The sequence below is a fragment of the Telopea speciosissima genome, chromosome 9 (genome assembly GCF_018873765.1).
Source record: "Telopea speciosissima isolate NSW1024214 ecotype Mountain lineage chromosome 9, Tspe_v1, whole genome shotgun sequence".
NCBI lineage: Eukaryota > Viridiplantae > Streptophyta > Magnoliopsida > Proteales > Proteaceae > Telopea > Telopea speciosissima.
The window spans coordinates 44,923,149-44,944,555 of NC_057924.1; the positions used below are offsets into that span (position 1 = coordinate 44,923,149).

Genomic DNA, 21,407 nt, shown 5'->3' on the forward strand with positions numbered 1-21,407 from the left:
CAGTTGATAGGATTGCTAGATTTGCTAGGATTAACTCAGTATCTTTCGGACTACTTGGATGACATTGTAAATATTATGGTTGATCAGTAGATGCTTTCTTCTTCACCCAAAAAACAAAAAACAAAAAAAACAAGAGGGAAAATTACATATATCTCCCCTATACTTTGTCCTAGTTACACGTTTTTCTCCTTGATTTTTCCACCTTGCATACGATTCCCTTGTAGTTTTTCAAAAATTACTAATTCCTCCCCTGCCGTTAGCATCCGTCTGTTAGGTGCTGATGTGGCATAGTTAGATTTTTCATAATCCCTAAACTAACCTTGGGTCCTTGTCAGATGACCCTTTTACCCTCCTTCTTCATCTTCCTCCTTCCCTACATTGCGATGGTCAACGGTCAAGCCCCGACGGCAACGCCGACTACCATACCACCAACTACTCCGGTCACGTCAGTTTCATCAGCACCCGCTGTTGCAACCACGCCGACCACGCCTAAAACCCCATCCCCAGTAGCAACACCAAGAACGACACCACCGACAGTAGTTTTAGCTCTACCAGTGCAAGCTCCCAAGGCAGCTCCACCAACATCGACGGTTCCAGCTTCAGTTGGAGGGATTCATTGTTGAATGAAAAAAAAGGAACAACATAATTACAATTCGGTGATAGAAAACCACCCATTTTGCCAATTTGCAAAATTTTCAATTCCAAGTTCTAACCTCTCACTTGGATGAGTCAAGTTAGATTACAGCCTGCATCACAGTGTGATTATAATTGGTTGGGTTTTCTTTGAGAAGAACAAGAAACAACAGAAGCAGCTCGAGAAACCCAAAATTCATACAAAAATAGATTTGAAGACGAATATGGTCTATTCGTTGCTGCTACTGCTGTAAGATATTGGGTTTTGTTTGATCACAAAAACAAACATCAGACTGGGTTTCAAGTAAATCTTGGGAAATCCAATTTTGAGCTTCACCCGAGAGCCCTAGAACTTTTAAGAGATTCAGGGGTCCAAAACAGAGGCAACGAATGCTTCGGAGACGTCTGTCTTGTGTGGAATCGTTTCATCTCAAGATTAAGAAGCTTCATCCCATTGACATCTTCCAATGATGTAATGGAAGATATAAAAGTTGCAGAAACAACAGAATTCAACAGATTTTTTTTTATCACATATTCAAGTTAGAAAGAGGAATTTCGGAGATCAGTTTTCTCATAGAGTTTAATGACAATAGAGTACCCATTTTTGTTCAAGAGCAGGGCATTGGAAGGGGAGAACAACCCATCTCCCACTACATTCAGAGGTTTTGCTCATTAGGAAACCAATCCAAACCCTAAACCTCCTCCCAACCCAGCTCTTATGTCAGTGGTGAAGAAGAAGAGGAATCTTCCAGGAACTCCAGGTGAGCTATAGCTAGCTATGCCCTTTTGCTTCTTTTTCTCTTTTTTGGGGGTGGAGATCAAAACCTCCAACTTCATCGGCGAGGGCACAACCTGCCATGGAAGCTCCGACAAAGGAGGAGCAAGGCAGTTCAAAAGAGCTAATAACAGAGCAGAAACGATAGGAGCTATCCTCATTCTTTTTCTTTTTTCTGGATGGGTTTTGGTGTTTAGGGTTTTCTATGGTTTTCGATCTTCCACTTGGTTGGTATATACCAAGGTGAACAATCAATTTTCCACTCGATCTATTATCAAATCCAAGTTTGATTCTTCTATTTCACCCCTAAAGCTTTTTCTGATTGTAATTTACTAACATTTAATTGAAACATAATCTGCAAATAGAGGGGTCAACATTTAGTGTGTGAATCTAAAGTTTTAGGGAATAAGAGTCCGAGGAGGAGGAGGAGGAGGCGGTGGCAGTGGTGGCGTTGGAGGAGGTAGTGGCTGTACTGATGGCGGTGGTGGTGCTGGTGGTGGCTGCGGTGGAGGAAGAAAGAAAGGGGTGTTTTAAGGTTGAAGATGATGAAAAGAATATCATTGTAATTCTACTTGTGGTGTTTTAGAACAAGGGTAATATTGTCTTTTCAAACCATTAATTAACAACACTCTAACACCGTCAACTATAAGGGGTCAAAATGTAAGGTGAGAAAATCAAGGAGAAGAACATGTAATTAGGACAAAGTACAAGGGAGGTATATGTAATTTTAAGATCCCACAGCTTATCTAATTTTCCATCAATCAAACAGGATAGCGTTTAAAAGCATCATTAATGATGCATATAAACTGGGTGGAGTAAGAATTGATTCCATGGCCGACAACTTTTCTCTTTTTTCGTTGGTATCTATTCGAAAATCTAATGAGATGTGAATCTGAGATATGGAAGAAATTATTCAAAGAAAACTCGCATTAGAGATTTGAACTTTCGAATCTCTAACATTTCCTCTGCCAAATGCGACATGGTTCACAATCCATTGTCCTCCACCGGCGCTGGTGCTGTAAGGGAGGAGAGCGTATTTTGATTCTCCGATGACCTTAGAGAGGAGATAGACGAAGGAGTCCTTGTCAAGTTGATCCAGTAGTTCTTTCACAAAGTCAGACCAGATCTTCTAACCCAGTTCGAGGATTCAAAAACCCAGGACAGATCGAGTATGTGATAGAGAGAAATAACAGAGAGAGAGAGAGAGAGAGAGAGAGAGAGAGACTTACATTGTTGTCTACACACAAAAAAAAAGAGTGCAGGGTTTCCTCTATTTCTTCTTCTTTCCAAAATCTAGATCTGGGTTTTTGAATCCTTGAAATAGAAGAACAAGAATTGACAAAGAGAACAGGGATTTTACTTATAGATCTGGGTTTTCGAAGAGTTGAATTCGAGGTGCCAACCGAATGCAGGGTGTGCCTAAACATAGAGGTAGAAGATGCCGCCCTTTGCCAGACCAGATGAGGTGAGGAAGACGATGGGGTGGAAACGAAGGAGGAGGAAGAAGACGCCCTTCGCAAGATCAGATTAGGGTTTTATGTTCTTATTTTGAAAATGGGAAGAAGGCTGTGAATCGTTTTACTTTTGTTTAGATTTTAGAGTGGTCCGGTCGACAAACACGGTTTTAGTCCGGATTGGTTTGGTTTGGTTTGTTTTCCTAAAACCACTTTAACTCTTGAATTCAAAAAAATTTAATAACTACCGTTAGATGAAGTACTTTACAGATGTCGGACTGTATTACCGAGCTGATGATCGTCACTATAGCTAGCGCTGTAAAAGATCTGGATCCTATCATAATCCTATTGAAAATGTCCTGCTTTGCTGCTCACGTATCACGCATTTTGCCTCTTCATGCAAGGTGCGTGAGTGGCACTTGGGAAATATAACAATTTGGATCTTCTATTGCCGGGCTGCCCGGCAGACCATGCTGCTCATACATGGTGAGACGTGCAATGACCGCCTTACCTTGCCTAAGAGCCTTGCTTGAGTGGGACACTTGTCGCTTGAAAAAACTTTTTTTTTTTTTTTTTGTTTTTGTTGAAACTTCTTGAAAAAGCTACATTACAGTAGAAGGGACATGCACACTGGTTTTCATGCGAAAGGGTTAAGGGGGTGGGAGAAAGGAAACAGAGATGGCTGATGCAACCGACGAAGTTTTCGTGGAAGACGACGACACATTGTTGTCTCTGGTGGAAAAAGCAGAGTCTGACGCTCTCTCACGCAAGCGTAAAAAGATGGAGGGACAACCCTCCTTGGTCTCCGAGAAAATAGAAAAAGGAGATTATGTTGCCGCTCTTAAGGGCAGCAAGAACCACTGACAGCAGCAACTGTCAACCACTTCCACACCTCTTTGCAGCATATCACAAGGGACTGAAAATCCGTCTATAGCCGGAAACGTGGTACCCACAGGTGGCGCAGCTGGTGGCAGCGGTAGCGGCAGCGGCCCCTGCTTTAAATGCGGCAAATTGGGTCACTGGGCCCGCGATTGTGATGCCCTAGATGGAGGTGGTGGTTGTGGTAGTGTAGGAGGAGCAGAGCGTGAGAATAGTGATCCTTCTGTGGTGGAGAAGCCGTGTGCATGTGGATTGGGCACTTGTTTGGTTCTCACTGCCAACACAGAGAAAAATCGTGGTCGCAAATTCTACAAATGTCCCGTTCGAGAGGTTTTTTAAGTTCTTTCCCTTTTCCTCTTTATTTCTTTCAGATTTAATAATGCGTTCACCAAATTGGAAAAGATGTTTTATCCATTTGATCAGCGTCTCTTGTTAGATTTTGTTGTTATTTGTGGTTTGAGATTTTTAATTTGATTTAATCAATAGTTGCCCTGCTATCCCACATGTATTCAAAGTTTCACAGCTTGTCGAAATCAATTCGACAAATCACGGGAATACCTTCAATGGATTAAACTTATTTAATATTTTTATTTGAGGAATGTTTACTTGACTTTGTGATTTTTATACATTCTCACCATATTTCTTACATATATTGTTCTCTTTTTGGAAGCTAAATTGTCTCTTTTTTAACATCTGGGTTCATGTTTCGTTTGTGTTTCACTGTTTTTTTAGTACGGAAATCAAAGAATAAATTGGTTTATGGTACTTTTTTTTGGTTAGAAAATTAGTGTATGGTACTTGTTTTTTTCCCTTATGTTCTCAATAAAGTGACAAGCACATATATATGATGAGAGATGATCCTTGATCTGGTCTGCTGCGTTAAACCCTTTTCATACCATTTTCTTTCTTTTAGTAGAGAACTCTCTGAGCACTTTGCCATGTTTTGAAAAAGTGTAGGGTTTGCTGTTTTCCAGTCAGTTGAGTGATTGCTATTTCATATCACATCAAAGGATAATCTGTGTGTGCTTCATATATTTTTCTATGTTTCCTTCATCCATAATAGGTTAGCTGAGCAGTTCTGTTTGAAAATTGCAGTGCACCTTGCTTTTGCAAATGGGAAGCATATTTCCAATTGTTTTTTTAGAGGGTTCCTCACGACCCCAGTGTGGGGAGGAATCTGCATGCCATACCAATGGCAGTGCAGAGAATGGTATGATCCACATGGTCTCTGGTCAACAGGAGACGGAGAGTGTAAGTGTAAAGGGTGTACCCAGTGCGTGATACGCCTACTGTTGTGGGGTCTGGGGAGGGTCATATATGCAGCCATACCCCCCCGGGCTTCGTGGAGAGGCTGTTTCCTGACTTGAACCTGTGACCACTAGGCACTAGCTCGCAATGCAGCAACCTTACCGTTGCACTGTTGCAGTGTTGCACCGATATCATTATGTGAGAGGGCAATAAGAGAGGGCGCATGCTGGAATCTATACTCTGGCGTTGTGCACTTCTTTTTAACTGATGTTTGTTGTATAATAAAAAAGGGGAAAAGGACACTGCATAGCATATGCACTCCTCCCTTTGTTTATCTCTCTCCTTTCTCCTATGAAATGACATATCTGCCCCCTACTGTGGGAGGAGGGTGAAAGACACAGGGAGGCATTTGTGTATGCTATGCAGCCGGATAGGGAACTCAATCCCAATAAAAAATTAAGAAAAAATCCCTGTTCACTCATTGAGAAGGAATTCACTTGCCCTCACACGTAATGACCCATGGACTCACGGACACACTCTCTCTTCAATCAATATGTGGGGTCCCCTACCGTGAAATCGTCTCCCTGCTCTCATCGGTGCTGTTTCTGCCATAAGTAATAATATTTTTTTCTCACTTCCACCCATTTTATATTAAACACTGGAGCCTTAATGATTAAATAATGGTGCGGGAAAATGGAGGGTGTGGTTTTTTTGAATGGTGTGACAACTCCTTGAAAACTTCAGTTTCCAATGGAGCTCAAATTAAACCGACAAATTCTTCATTCCCAAATCTTCAATGTCCATGTGGTGCAGGACGTTGCTTAATTTTGACAGTGAAGACAGAAAAACACCCAGGGAAGCAGTTCTACCGTTGTCCTTTCAACCAGGTATGTTGTGTGTATATGTGTGTGTGCATGCTTTCATGTTATAACGAGATCATTTTCATTTTCTTGGTCCTCAGAACCAAGGGGGGACTGGATTGCATTCAATATTTAATAGTATATTAATTTTTTTTTCACTGGTTATATATTATGCTAGATTCACTTCTTTTAAGACCACCTGATTTTAAAGTATTTCTCCATTATCTAGCTCAAAACTTCTATCTCATAAATCATCAGCAAACAACATACTAAAAGGGAGATGTTGTGTATGTCTAGTCAACTCATCTCTAACTAATGCAAAAGGGTATACTGTAAAGGCTGAAGTATGTGTATGCACTTAACCCAACATCTTACTAGGATTCTTCTACCTTTTGGGTTTTGCTGTGCTGACAGTCAGGAACTATTTGGGTCCTCCTGTTTGGGCTTTCGTGATATGACTCAGAGAGCATATATACTCCTATTTGACACTGTTTATATAGGTTTACATCTTTTTTGTTACATTTCAATTGTTCATGTTAGCTTGATTGTTTGATGTGTAAGTTAGGATTGAACCCTTGATTTCATTGTTATTGGGGACCATGTCAAACAATTAAACTGTGGGTTTAAGGTCAATTAAAATCTATTATTATATTATTGATCGAAAGATATAATAGTGATAGAGTGGAATGGTATGACATGATTCATGTGGCTGACCCCAATTATTTGGATTGGGTCTTGGAAAATGATATTGATGAATGACTGATGATAGTTCTAGTACACCTTTCCATGCAGTCACTTTAATCCTTGCCTCTGGTTTCACAAGCCAGAGCATTGCAAAATCTTCTGTATAATTTCTTCTCATATGATAGTCACTAGCTTCTAGAGTTTCTTGCTATTTCTTTGCTTGGGATAAATACATGAAGCTGTTGGTTTACATCTTTCCTTCACTGTGTGGAAGGAGAAAGTTTTTCTTCATGGGCTTAAGGATACATGCATTGAAATTTGTCCAAGTTTGTCCATCATCACAAACAGAAGGAGAAAGTTTTTCTTCTGTTGTGCAGCATGATGGAAAAGTACATACATCAATGGTGGTTATTGTCTGCACCCTATTCATGAATGATAAAAAAATATCCCTCTGTTGTGCGATACCTTATGAACACCAATCAAACCCCTCGGTCAAAAGATTTTCCCTTGACCGTGGTGAAGAAAAACTCGGTCCCAAATAGAATATCTAAGTAGATTATTGAAAGAGAGAAAGTTTCTCTTCACCCACGGATCTAAGTTGACCATGGTGAGAGAATAAACTGTAGAGAAACAAGGGTCATAAAATCTCATCCTATTATACAAATTCTGATGTGATACCATCTTAATTCCGTCCAATCACAATCATGGTTGTATCAGTATCAGATCGCCCGATACGGGTGATTTGTTTCGGTATTGCGAACAACCGATCGTGATACTTGGCCGATCGCTTATCCGTGGAAGCAAACTAGGGTAACACTAGCAAAAACCCCAATTTTTAGAAAAGTCAAAGACAAAATTGTCCAATATGGGCTGATCTGTATCGGTATCGTATCAGTTCTGGGATGACTGACATCCAATGCGATACCGTGCATTAAATCCATGACTTCACATGAGAGACAACAAATCTCTTGTTAATTCTTCCTATAATCCTATTGAAAATGTCCTACATAGCCAACAGCCTTGCTTTGCTGCCCACGCATTTTGCCTCTTCTTGCTAGGTGTGTCACCCACTTGGGACATATAAACACTCGTGTCATCTCTTGCTTCCAAGCTAACACTTGGATTTACCCAAAAAAAAAGCCAATACTTAGTTCTTCCTTCTTCTTGAAAAAGCTACATTGCACTAGAGAGACATGTGGGCAATCTTGAAGACTGGTTTTCATGTGAAAGCTAACACTTGAATTTTTTGTTTTTAGAACTCAGGAGTGTAGGACCTGAAACCAGTGAGACCGTCGGCCTCCAGCGGATGAGCCGCGGATGCTGCTGGCCTTGTCCTCTTGCAACAAATGGCAATTGGGTTCGTAAGCTGTTGATCTCCCCTGGTCAATCTCCGCTCTCCTTACCAGTTCCATATCTTCCGGTGGACCCACAACGAGGCAGGACAATCTCGAAACAACCAGGCTCACAACCTCTTGCCATGAACGAAGCATCTATTGGCAAAATCAGAGTTGCCGGGCTTTGAGAGTGATCACTGACCCAAACAACTTCATTTGTTGTTCACAGGCAAGGATGACAAGATGAGGTTTATGTATATAACGGCTGATGGGAAGCAAAATATTGTGAAGTATGGGGACAGGGAAGGAAGCGGTGTCAAGGTTTGAGAACTCGCGAGATCTCGCCGAGTTTCTCGGTTTTGGGCAATACCGAGTTGAGTTACTAGTCGGTTCCTAAAAGTGCAATTTCTCGGCCGAGATCTCGAAGGTTAAAATCAAGATATTTTCAATACAAAAAAAACAATATCTCGCCGAGATCTCGGCGATATCTCGGTTGGGCTCAAAGGTGCTATTTACTTGTATTCAGCCCAATTTTCACCCAAAAACCCATTTCCAACATAAGAGAGAGCAGGAACAGAACTCGATAGGCTCTAAACCAAGGGGAAAAACACCTCTCCTTCAAATTTCTTCTTCTTTCTTTCGATTGTTGGATGGAATGCACTGTTTGGAGTTAGATTGAAGTGCCAAAGTGAAGATTCAAGTGCCAATTTGGAGCATCATCACCTATTTGCAAGATTTCAAAGGTGTTTTCTATTTCTTCCCCAAATCTATTTTTGCCAAAATTTTTTTTTGTAATCCTTGTTAGATTCATGTGGTTTTAATATATGTTGAACATCTTTGCCCGATCTATCACTTCATGGAGTCGGATTTTTTTTTTCAGTTAATAAATTATTTATTATAATTTCTGGAAAAATAAATTATTTATTTGAAAAAAGAAAATGAAAAAAATAGGATGAATTGTGATTGTTTGAAAATGATTTTGATATATGTTAAACTACTTGGGATGCTCTACAGCCCCATGGATTAATTTTTTATTTTCACCCATTAAAAAAATTATTTTATTTTTCAGATTTAGTAAATATATTATAAAAATTAAAAAAATATATATAATATTAAGGAAAAATACTTATTTCTTATGGAAAATTATGTACAACATATGTACATAATATTCAACTTCAAATGGTGTCAAATTCATCATTACATTATATTTTTCTTATACTTTAAGGTATAAATAGTTTTAAAAAAAATTCAAAATATTATTTTTAATTAACAAATAAATACTAGGGTTAGGGGATAAATAAGAGATAGTTATTTCATAGTTCTAGTAGCTTGACATTACGTTTAAGAGTTATGAATAGCATACTTTAAGTCTTGAATACCTTACTTTAAGTGATCCATGGTTATTAATACATGCTTTTTTATGTAACAGTTAAGGTTCGTGAACTCGCGAGATCTCGCCGAGTTTCTCGGTTTTTCAAAATCTCGAGTCGAGATCACATACGCATTCTAAAAGTGCATTTTCTCTGCGAGATCTCTCCGAGATCTCCAAGTTTCTCGGTTTGACAAAGGAAAATGCCCATCTAGGTCCTTTACATGAGTGCCAGAGCTCGAGATCTTGCTGGAAATTCTTGGTATACAGACACCTATCTATGCCCGGAACCAAGACAGACACTTATTTATGCCTAATATCATTTAAGTAAATGCTTGCATTTACTTAAGATATTATTCATAAATAAGAAAATACCTCCCATTTGAATCCAATAAAAATAGTTAAAAAATCAAATTCCAAAAGGAAAAAATGTCAACCCCCCAGTTCAAGAACAAAAATTGGATTTTCGGTGGTAGGTGCAATTTTCAACTTTCTAACATTGGGGTTTTTCTCAAATCTAAAAATTCCATAAATCTTATTATGGTAAAACATTGCTAAAAACCAAAAGTGCGGTAAAATATTCATTTGTTTTGATGTCCAAAAAATTATTTCCATTGAGCGATTTTGACAACATTCGCAAGACATCGAATTAAGTTTGACCGTACATACTCTTTTCAATATAAATCGATTTTAGCAATCTTGGACTTGTTGGAAAGCTTTCAAAACAAAACTTTCCAACAAGTCCAAGGTTCTAAAATCTAATTTATATTGAAAGAGTTATGTACGGTCAAACTTAATTCGCGCGCATTAATCTGTCAAAATCCATTCGTTAGAAAGTTTGAAAATTGCATCTACCGCCGAAAATCTAGTTTTTGTTCTTGAACTGGGGGGCTGACTTTTTTTTCTTTTGGAATTTGATTTTTTAACTATTTTTATTGGATTCAAATAAAGGGGTATTTGCTTATTTATGAATAATATCTTAAGTAAATGCGATATCATTTACTTAAATGATATTAGGCATAAATAAGTGTGTTTGTCTTGTGTCTGTCCTGGTTTCTAGCATAAGTGTCTGTCCTGCTTTCCTACTAACTGAAACTCCTATTTGGACTTAGTTTTTGCAAAATCTTATAGTGCCATTGTGTTTAAATGGCCTAAAATAGGCTGAATACCAAGTTTCAGACCCAAACTAGGTCTAAAACCCACCGAGATGAGGCTTCGAGGAGTCGAGAAAAAAAAAAGTGCAACAACTCGGCGAGATCTTGACTCGACTCGGTTTTTCAAGGGTCCGAGTTGGCACCGAGAGCCGAGTTTTCGAACCTTGGTAACAGTGTAAAACATAAGACATTTTGTATACAATGTCTGATATAGCATGGCAACATGGAGTTCCATGTCCGCAGACAAAAAGAAGTCCAAATGCAATTATTGTGGAAAGTTGCTATCTGGAGGAGCCACCAGGTTAAAGCAACACTTGTCTGGTACAGGCAAGGATGTTTCATCATGCCCAAATGTTCCTATCCAAGTGAAAGTGGCAATGACACAACATTTGAAAGGAGGAAGATTAAAAAAATCTGAGAGGGAAAGAATGCAACAAGAGTTTAATGAGGCACTACTAGAGAGGGCTGGTGCAGAGGTCCATGGCGGAGATGATACTGACATTGGGCCTCCACCTGGTGAGTTTCAATCAAAGGCTGAATGGAGAATTTACCAGCAGACTTTGGCTGAGAGTCGACAAAGTTTTCATTTTGATAATATAAGAGCATATGAGCAAGCAAGAGGAGTCAGTGGATCGGCTACCATGCACCAGAGTGCAAGAAGATGAGAGGAGGAGAAGCACTGGGACAAGAAATATACCACGACCCCAAACCCGACCACGAGTACAAGGTCCAGAACCCATTTTTGAGCAGGATCCCACCACTTTTAGGCAACAAGATGCCTACCAGCCAACCATCCCACAAGTATTTGGTGGTAAACAAGAGAAAGCACGAAAAGCCTTCAGCAAGTTCATGCTTTACCATGGCATTCTAGCCAATGTAGCACAAGGAACATACTATAATGCATTCCTTGATGCTGCAGGGAGGGCTGGTGCAGGATGGAAGGGACCTTCACCATTTGAATTATACAATGTATATTTGCCTCAGGAGGTAGAGGAGCTAAAAGAATACATTGATGGTTTGAAGCCAAAGTGGGAGACATATGGGGTTACTCTTATGGCTGATGGTTGGACTGGACCTACTAGGCTGTCCATCATAAATTTCATGGTAAGTTGCAATGGAAAGACTATATTCTTGAAGTCTATCGATGCATCAAAGCATATAAAGGATGCATCATACTTGTATAAGGAGTTGACGCAAGTGGTGGAGGAGGTAGGACCAAATGAATGTTATTCAAATTGTGACGAATAACGGTTCCAACTATAAAAGGCTGGAGAGAAGTTGATGAATAAGAAGAGTAAGAGGATCCGGCTCTTTTGGACCCCATGTGCAGCCCATTCTATTGATTTAATGCTGAAGGACATGGGGAAAAAGACTTTGGTGGCGGGTGTGGTAAATAGGGCAAGACAAGTAACTACTTTTGTGTACAACCATTCTTATGCTTTAGCCTTGATGAGGGAGAAATGCAATGGAGATTTAGTGAGGCCTAGTGTCACTCAATTTGCCACCAATTACATTGCATTGAAGAGCTTTCAGAGTAAGGCGATAGGTCTAAGGTGTATGTTTGCAAGTCATGAATGGTTTGGTTGGCAAGGTTCTAAGTCAGAAGAAGCAAATGTAGCACAACAGACCATTGCAAATGATGGATTTTGGAAGGACTTGGGGAAAGTGGTTGGCATATTAGAGCCAGTGGTGGCAGTACTGAGGATGGTTGATACAGAGAAGCCTACTTTGGGCCACATTTATGCTGCTATCCAAAAAATGAAGGAAATGGTTAGAGCTGCTATACCTCGAAATGCAAAGTCCTACACTAACATCATTGATGAGCGGTGGGAGAAGCACTTGAGTCATCCATTGCATAAGGCTGGTGAGTTCAACATATTTTATACTTTAAATGTTATAACTTTTTTACATTTACATATTCAAAACCCTAAAGGCATTAAAGCGATTAAGTCACTAACAAATCATATTTGTGGTGTTTACTTTACTAGCATACTATTCAATCCAAAGTATCACTACTCCCATGATCTTAGGCTAGACATAGAATTGTTAGAAGGCATCAAGCCGTTACTCAGAAGTTGGAGCCCCATCCAAAGACACAAGCTGCTTGCAATGATGAGGTGAGAGTATGGGACTTTGGCACTTTGGTAGTTAGTTTATGAATGTAATTACTAAATAGGAAATACTAATGCCTCAAATTGAAAATAGATCAAATACTTCAGAGAGACCTCAACAAGTTTCGGTCGAATAGCTGCAGTGGAGGGTAGACAAAAGTCAGACCTTGGTAGGTGGTATGATACTACATTTATGAATTATAATTTTATCTCTTTAGAATGTACATATTCTTACTATTCTATATTTGTAATGCAGCCGACTGGTGGGTGCTTTATGGGACAAGTTCACCCAACCTGAGGAAGGTAGCAGTGAGAGTGCTCTCACAAACTTGTTCATCCTACGGATGTGAGCGCAACTGGAGTACATTCTCATTGATACATTCAAAGAGGCGGAATAGGTTGGGTAGCGAACGACTGGAGCAGCTTGTGTATGTGCACTACAATATGAGATTAAGGATGAGGCACATACGTGAAGGAATTGAGGCCAATGATAAAGAACCCATTGAACTGTCCAACATTTTTCAAGACTCTGATGACGATGAGGATCCCCTATTCCAGTGGGTGAGGGATCGTGGTACACCGATATGGATTAATGCGGGGTAGGTCCGACCCCACCATTGCGTCAGAATCGCACCGATGTTGATGAATATATGTCGACGCAAGAGGGGCGTGCACATGCAGAGTCACCGAAACCTTTTGAGCCCTTGTAGGAAGTCCTGCTGATGATGATGATGGTGGTGGTGATGACATTGGTGATGCTAGTGATGGTGATGGTGATGGTGATGGTGATGCTAGTGGTGGTGGTGGTGAAGCTGCTGCTGCTAGTGGCATGCGGAGTGGCGGTTATTATGATGATCGTCATGAGGGGATGCGCGAGCAGTACGAGTAAGAAGTTGGAACCCAGGAGGACCCTGTGCGTTTCACCGGTGAGTCTCAGTTTACGCATGCCACTCAAGATCAAGACCATGGTGGCCACCCTAAAACATACAACAGAAAGAAGGGTCGCAAACACTCACATCAGTCATATGCTCAGGAGGAGGACAACAGTAGTATGAACACCATGCTTACAAGTTTCGGAAGCATGAGTATAGATACTACTAGTGAGCATCAGTCATGGCAATCATCTCAGCATCATCATGGCTACGACTATGGCCAGCAGAGCACCGGTTTTGATTATAGTGCCTATGGTCAGTATGGGCAGTCAGCAGCTGAGTATGATAGTTAAAGTTCTGGGTCAGGTGTTGGGTATACATTCCTAGGCCCAAACCAGTCATACATGCCTCAAACTCAATATGACAGTAGCAGTGGATCTTACATCTCATACCAACAGCCTCCCATGTACCCTAAGATAGGGAGATTGGTATATGTTGATCAGAAGACTTATATGGAAGCTGTGTCACACTATCTGCAACACTATAGCAATTCCATGACATGGGAATTCTATGTGGATCGATATAGGGATGAATTTCTTGTTCAATCTCATTTTATGTAACAAATTAAGTAAACATTGATGTAATGTACATTTTATTTGAATGTTTTGATTGATGTGTGCTAATTAGAATGTTTTGATTGCTAATTTGCTATGTTTTACTAAATTATATATAGATTATGTTGTTTTAGTACGACTCGTCGCCTACCAACCTATGGTCCAAACTGAAACTCATATTTGGATTTGTTTTTTGGCAAATCTGGGCATGCCATTGTGTTTAAATGGCCTGAATTAGGCTGGATACCAAGTTTCAGATCCAAAATGTGTACAACCCACCGAGTTGGGGGTTCGAGTCCCAAAAAAAAAAAATGCAGCAACTCGGCGAGATCTCGGCTCAACTCGGTTTCTGGCCTGGCCGAGATGCCACCGAGACCCGAGTTTTCGAACCTTGAGCGGTGTAGGTGCTGGCGGTGTGTTGCTGGTGGTGGTAGAGGGGCTGATGTAGTGGCGGGTGCGCAACGATGGGTTGAGCAGGGGTGGGGGTTGGCTTGGAAGGAGAGTGCTGGAGTTGCGGAGAAGGGAGGTGGGCAGCGGAAGTGGAGGGTGTTGGAGTTGCAGAGAAGGGCAGTGGAGGCTACTGGGTATTGGAGTTGTGGCTGGAATATATGCGTGAAAGAGATGGACAGTAGTGGTGACAGAGAAAGGAAGGGAGATGGTGGAGATGAGAGGTTTTAAAAGGAAAATTGAAATTACTTCTTTACCCGCAGTTCTGAGCTATTAGAGCATGTGTTCATTAAAGTTCAGTGCAAAAAAGACAAAAAAGTATTTTTGCCAAGAATCTATAATAGACTCGAGTCTATTATGATTTTGGGGGTTTTTCATTTATTTTAAATAAAAACAAGTTTAAAAAATAATACCAAACACATGAAAAAATGAAAAATTGTCAGGAAATGATACCAAAAAGACCCTAAGTACTGTTTCAAGACATGTATGTTGCTGCCAGCCCATGTTAGATAGTCTTTAAGTATGGTTTTCTCTCAACCATAGGATAGCAATGTCACTTTTATAGGAAAACTTAGTTTCTAGGTTTCCTCCTACATAAATCTGGTATTAGAGCACAGTTTCCGTGTCTAAATTGCTGCTGGTATATGTTTACCTGTGAGTTCAGTCACCATTGCATGCCCACACGTAGTGGACATGAGTCACATGATTACCATATCATGAAATTACCCCTTCTGATACCTTGATGTCGCCCGAGCAGTGGGCTAGGTTGCTTCAACAGAATGAAGAGACATTGAAAACCCTCCAAGCAAATCAGGAACTGCTTAGAGCTACTCATGTCAAATTGACTGCTAGCAGGACAGACCGAGTGGCACAAGCTGCTAGCCTCCAAGCCATTGACCAGAATGTCCAGGCCATTTGATGTAGGACAAAACATGAAAAAAAGAGGCCAAAACACTGTTCACGTGAACAGTGTCACAACCCCTTATTTTGCCTTGGTACGAATATTATTAGAAGATCCTTGGTGGGGATTACATGAGAATCCAAGCTTTGAGAAGAAAGAGGATTGGCTTTTAGAAGACTTGAAGATCTGATTTTATTTTGTTACTATTCGCTTAGTAGTACTTAGTCACTAAATCTATTAGTCTCTATTTTAGTTATTTTTGCATGTGATGTGGCTGAACTATAAAGCCTAGTAGTTTCTAATTTTAGTTAGGTTTTAGTAGTTTCTATTTCCCTACTTTCTATTTTCAGTTAGTTTCTATTTTTATTGTGAGCTTGCCTAAGCCATTAATAAGCCCCCTATTGTAAGGAAAGGAGCAGATTTGGAGAATAGAATTTGTGGCCAAGCTTGCCATCGGTTATGGGAGAAAGTCCATGTATCAAAAACTGGGATAGCTGTGGGTGAGAGACCCAGGCTGAGAGTGCCATCCCCCTACCCCCTTCTTCTCCTCCTTTCCCTACTCGATAAACACTGCTGTACTATTTTCTGTGACTGCAACTAATCACTGGAAGAGTATACTTTGAAGACCTGAATCAAGCCTCTGTCAAGTTCTTATTAGTTGCTGCTGTTATACAACTTGAGGAGGCTCTAGAACACCTGTAGATCTGAGTTTTATTGTTGCAACTTCAAGCTCTCTGATCTCCAGATCCATCCATCAGTTGTGATGTTATTTGGAGGCTGAAGTACCCTCAATGAACTTTTCCTTCGATGGTAAATTGAGTCCAATCCAATGGTCAGGTTTGATTATATCTGAGAGTTTCTAAATCTGAACTTAACCTTCTAATTCTGAGATCTGTTGATATCTCAGCATCTAGCCACTTGTGGCTGAGATTTTGAAGGTTCATTCAACCCAATAAGACCTACCTTCAATTGGTTCCCCAGCTCCATCTGAGTTTGAGTTACTAAATCTGCTGTTGGTTATTTTTGGTTAATTTCAGTCTTATTTTGTCCGCTTCTGGTTCTGTTCTCTTTGCTGTCTCCAACTGATATGGTTATTTAACGATCCTACTATAGAGTGGTTCTTAGTTGAACCCCATCTACATTACCATTATAGCAAGGCTTGCTGCCGTAGAGACATCCGTCCTAAACTCTGAAGGGCAGCAAGGCCGCAATACAATAGGCATTGGACCTAGGTTAGAGACCCTCAACCTCACTTTGGAAAATCATGGCAAACAAGGACGTCACAACAACTTTGATGGTCATGATAGGATAGGGGATAACTTCTTAGTCATTTGACATGGCTGTGCCGGAGGTCGAGGACCATGAGGTCTGAGACATCATTTTCCTTATGGAGATGACGATGGCTCTGAGCATCATGATAGAGGATGGGATGTTAGGAAGATGGTGAAGTTAGAGGTCCCCACAACGACAATCAGAGAGATGCCAAGGTCCTTCGAGAATGGATCAGACAGATGGATAGATAAATAGATTTTATGATATGTCTAAGGAGCTTCACTTCTGGTTTGCTAAGATGAAGCTTATCAGAGCTGCCCAGTAGTTTTAAACTGAGTTAGAGTATCAGGAGACGAGTATAGGACATGAGCCTGTCTCGACTTGGGTTGAAATGCAGAGAGACTCAAGAGGGAGTTCCTGCCTATCATATATAGGCTGCAATTATTAAAAGACATGAACACCTTGAAGCAAGGAAAGATGTCAGTGACCGAGTACATAGCTAAGTTCAATAAATTGTAAATCCTTAGCCGTACTCGTGAGGATGTCGAGTAGACACTTTCTAGGTTCCTTATAGGACTTAGTTATGACATTCAGTTATGCATGGCACCCCATCTAGTGAGAGATGTTCCTCAAGCTTTCCAGACAGCTCTCGAATTAGAAGGGTCTTCGAGGAATACCTCCCAGAAGAAGAGTGGTTTTCAAACTGGGGAATCTAGTTACCGAAAACCATTCCAGAGTCCCTCGACTCTTCCAAACCCACCTGCCAACCCTTAACGTCAGTTTGACAACAATAAGGGTAAAAGTAGTTTGGAAGAGGCATCTAAATAGAGTAGCCAACAATAGTACTTCAAATGCTAGGGGATTTCGACACTTTGCCAGAGAATTCCCAATAGAATCCTTTATGCGAGAGGGTAATATTTTGAGGATTATGACCATGGGATACTCAAGAGATTGAGTATGAGGACCATAGGCCTGATAAGACCATATAAGATGAGGAGGATGAGGAGGTTAATGCCTCCAGAGTTGGTGTTGTGTGATGCATGGTCTCGCAACCTAAGGGCAGAGATAATTGGCAACGGACCAACATCTTTATCACTTACACCTGCCACCAGAGTAAGAACTGCCGTGTTGCCATTGATAGCGGTAGTTGCATGAATTTGATTGCTCAGAGTGTTGTCACTTGAATGAGACTCAAACTAGAAGCTCACCCGAAGCATTATAAGGTTGAATGGGTCGATCAGTCTACTATCCCAGTCACATTGAGGTGTTTGGTTCCCTTGCACTTTGTAGGTTATGACGGCTAAATGTGGTGTGATTTCTTAGAGATGGACGTCGCTTACATCATCCTTAGTAGGCCGTGGTTGTATGACTGAGATGTGACCAATTAGGAAATCTAACACCCGTGTATTCGAGTTTAACGGGAAGAAGATTAGACTGACCCCTAGTGCTCCTAAAGAGGTGAAAATCCTGGATCTGAAGGGAAGTGCCATTGAGCCGAAACCTCAGAAAACACTCAGCATAATGAATCAAAAATAGTTTGAAATTGAGTGTAGAGATTTTGAGGTTGTGTATGCTCTAGTCACCTTACAGAGTAGCACTGTTCCAACTAATAAATTTACTGAGGCCCCTAGAGAGGTCCAACCTTTGTTGAGAAAGTTTGAGCACCTGTTCCCCAAGGAACTACCGGATGAATTACCACCTATGTATGACATTCAACATGCCATTGATCTAGTTTCGGGTTCTTCTTTGCCAAACTTACCTCATTACCGTATGAATCCCAAGGAGCACGCCCAACATAAATGGTAAGTGGATGAGTTGCTTCAGAAAGGATTCATCAGGGAGTCTTAGTCCCTGTGCGGTACCTACTTTGCTCACACCAAAGGACGATACTTGGTGTATATGTGTAGATAGTCAGACTATTAATAAAATCACAATCAAGTATAGGCTTCCCATCCCTAGGCTTGATGACATGTTGGATATGATGGTCAACTCATCGATCTTTTCTATGATTGATCTCAAGAGCGGTTGTCACCAGATTCGGGTTAAACCCGGGGATGAGTGGAAGACTGCTTTAAAGACAAAGGATGGTCTCTTTGAGTGGTTAGTCATGCCTTTTGGCTTGACCAATGGACCTAGTACCTTTATGAGAGTAATGAATCAAGTGCGGACCATTCATTGGTAAGTTCTTAGTGGTTTACTTTGACGACATTCTCATCTATAGTAAATCCCAGATTACCCACGTAGATCACTTAAGACAGATCTTTCAGGTACTTCAGGAAGAGAAGCTTTTGCTAATCTAAAGAAGTGCACATTCATGAGTAATCAGGTCATCTTCTTGGGGTTTGTTGTTTCAGCACAAGGGTATCTGCTGATCCGGAGAAGGTATGAGTGATTGTAGAGTGGCTAAAATCGACTAACATCTATGAGGTAGGAAGCTTCCATGTCTTAGCTACTTTCTACAGGAGGTTCATCTACCGGTTTAGTTCTATCATGACTCCCATTACCGATTGCAATAGAAAAGTGGAGTTCAAGTCGACTAAGAGTGTTGTAAGGGATTTTATTGAAATCAAGAGGTTGATGATAGAATCTCTAGTCCTATGTCTCCCTGATTTTTCTAAAGTCTTTGAAGTACATTGTGACACTTCTAGCATTGGAATAGGTGGAGTCCTTGGACAATAAGGACACCCCGTTTATTATTTTAGTGAGAAGCTTAATGAAGCTAAGCAACGATAATCCACGTAGGACAAGGAATTCTATGTTGTTGTCTAGGCCCTGCGCTACTGGCGTAATTACCTTCTACCGCATGAGTTCGTGTTGTTTTCCAATCACCAGGCTTTGAGATACTTGACTGCTCAGAAGACACTAAACCCAAGGCATGCAAAGTGGGTTGAGTTTCTCTACCTTCTTACTCAAACATCGACCTGGTTTTTAGAATACAGCAGCGGATACATTAAGCCAGATGAACATGTTCCTCGTTCCCATGAGTACAAAGAGTTGGGTTAATGTACTACTCCACACGATGAGTGTTGAGGTCGTAGGTTTTGAGCGAGTCAAGGACTTGTACTCCACCTGCCCAGATTTTGGTGCACTCTTCACTTCTCAGAGTGGACTCACCTGCCAATCGCTTAGATTACCTACTTAAGTACAAGGTTAAAAAACTCGTCTCGACTCAGTGAGTGTTGAGGTCATAGGTTTTAAGTGAGTCAAGGACCAGTACTCCGCCTGCCCAGATTTTGGTGTGCTCTTCACTAGACATTGCATTTTTTTTTGTGTTTCGGTGGGCAAATGACTATAATTGGCTTCGAAACATTAAGGGAAGCTTGTTTTAGGCTTAATAAAATATTTAAAAATTCAAATTGTAAAAAAAAAAAAACCAATTGGTGTTTTGGATTTGCACCCTTGGTTGGCAATAAACATTGAACCCTTAATGTAATATTGCCTATTCTACATATTGTTTGAGTGCTATGACACATAATTGGCAAGTAAGCAGCAATCGATCTCTTCGTAGTGATGTGGCAACCCCTAGTAGTATATCCCAATAGTATTGAGTGATGTTATGGAAAAAAAATCAAGATTCAAGCCTTTTTCCCCTTTAGGTTGAAACCCACGAAACTGGCGAGTTTTGTTCAAAATTTCAAACTAAGAGTTAAGACCTTGCCTATTTATAATTGGTTTTGTACCATTTCGATGAGACGGTACAAAGTGTACCGAAATCTCTTCGAAATTTTGGTCGAGTTTATCGAAATTATGTAGAATAGAGATCTCGTCTATACCAGGTTTGAGATCCTCGAGTTTTCTGAGATCTCATCTAGTTTTAGAATTATGCTTAGGGATGGCTTTCTCTTCAAAGGAATTAGGTTGTGCATTCCCAGGACTTCACTTCGAGATTTCTTGATCTTGGAATTATATGCTGGTGGAGTTGCCGGTCGTTTTGGTTGAGAAAAGACTGTTGCCTCGTTGAGGACCGATTTTACTGACCAGACTTAAAAAGGGAAATAGGCAGAGTTATTAGCTAGTGTAGGACGTGTCAAACTGCTAAGCAACAAAAGCATAACACTAGCCTGTACACTCCTCTTCCTGTGCCTCACACTTCATGGCAAGGCCTTAGCATGGATTTTGTGTTTGGTCTGCTGAAGACTTCGAGGGGTTATGATTTTGTCTTCGTGCTTGTAGATTGCTTCTCAAAGATGGTGTACTTCATTCCATGCTCCAAAACTTTCGATGCATCTAATAGTTCCAAGCTCTTCTTCCAGAAGATCGTCAAGTATCATGGGTTACCAAAGGCCATAGTTTCAGATAGGGAGGGATGTCAAATTGACTAGTCATTTTTGGAGGACTTTGTGGCGAATGTTGGGCACCAAACTCCATATTTCTTCAGCTTTCCACCCACAGACTGATAGTCAGACAAAGGTCATTCATAAGAGTTTAGGTAACTTGTTACCATGGTCCGAAAACTAGGGTCTCGGAGCCAACTCGGCCCACGAAAAAACCTAGTTGGGCCGAGATCTCGGCGAGTTTTTGCAATTTTTTTTTTTTGACTCGGAGGCCCATCTCGGTGGGTTTTAGGGCTCTGTTGGGTCTGAAAATTGGTACACAACCTATTTTAGGCCATTTAAACACAATGGCATTATTAGAGTTTGCAAAAACAAAGTCCAAATATGACTTTTACATCGGACCCTTAGTTGCTAGGTGGCAACATATTAAAATAGCATAATAGATACATTAATGACATAATTTGTGTACATAGAACTCAAACAAAACATTCAATTAATAGGAAACAAGTTAATAAGCATTACAAAT

General features: G+C 40.5%; 1 protein-coding gene across 1 annotated transcript; it reads left to right on the plus strand.

The window, feature by feature from the left end:
* Positions 1–3,540: 3,540 nt before the first annotated feature.
* Positions 3,541–14,665, plus strand: LOC122638947. Its single transcript, XM_043831798.1, has 5 exons — positions 3,541–3,663; positions 3,730–4,071; positions 5,679–5,913; positions 8,097–8,188; positions 14,465–14,665. The coding sequence occupies exons 1-5, from the start codon at positions 3,541–3,543 to the stop codon at positions 14,663–14,665; spliced, it is 993 nt and encodes a 330-aa protein (XP_043687733.1).
* The last annotated feature ends 6,742 nt before the right edge of the window (positions 14,666–21,407 follow it).

Bases quoted from the DNA above. Each gene is read 5' to 3' on its own strand.
- LOC122638947 (XM_043831798.1), top strand. From the start codon at position 3,541: ATGGCTGATGCAACCGACGAAGTTTTCGTGGAAGACGACGACACATTG. The intron at 4,072-5,678 runs GTTTTTTAAGTT...ATAATGGTGCGG, and splicing joins ACAAATGTCCCGTTCGAGAG to GAAAATGGAGGGTGTGGTTT. The intron at 5,914-8,096 runs GTTATAACGAGA...TGTTGTTCACAG, and splicing joins GTGTGTGTGCATGCTTTCAT to GCAAGGATGACAAGATGAGG.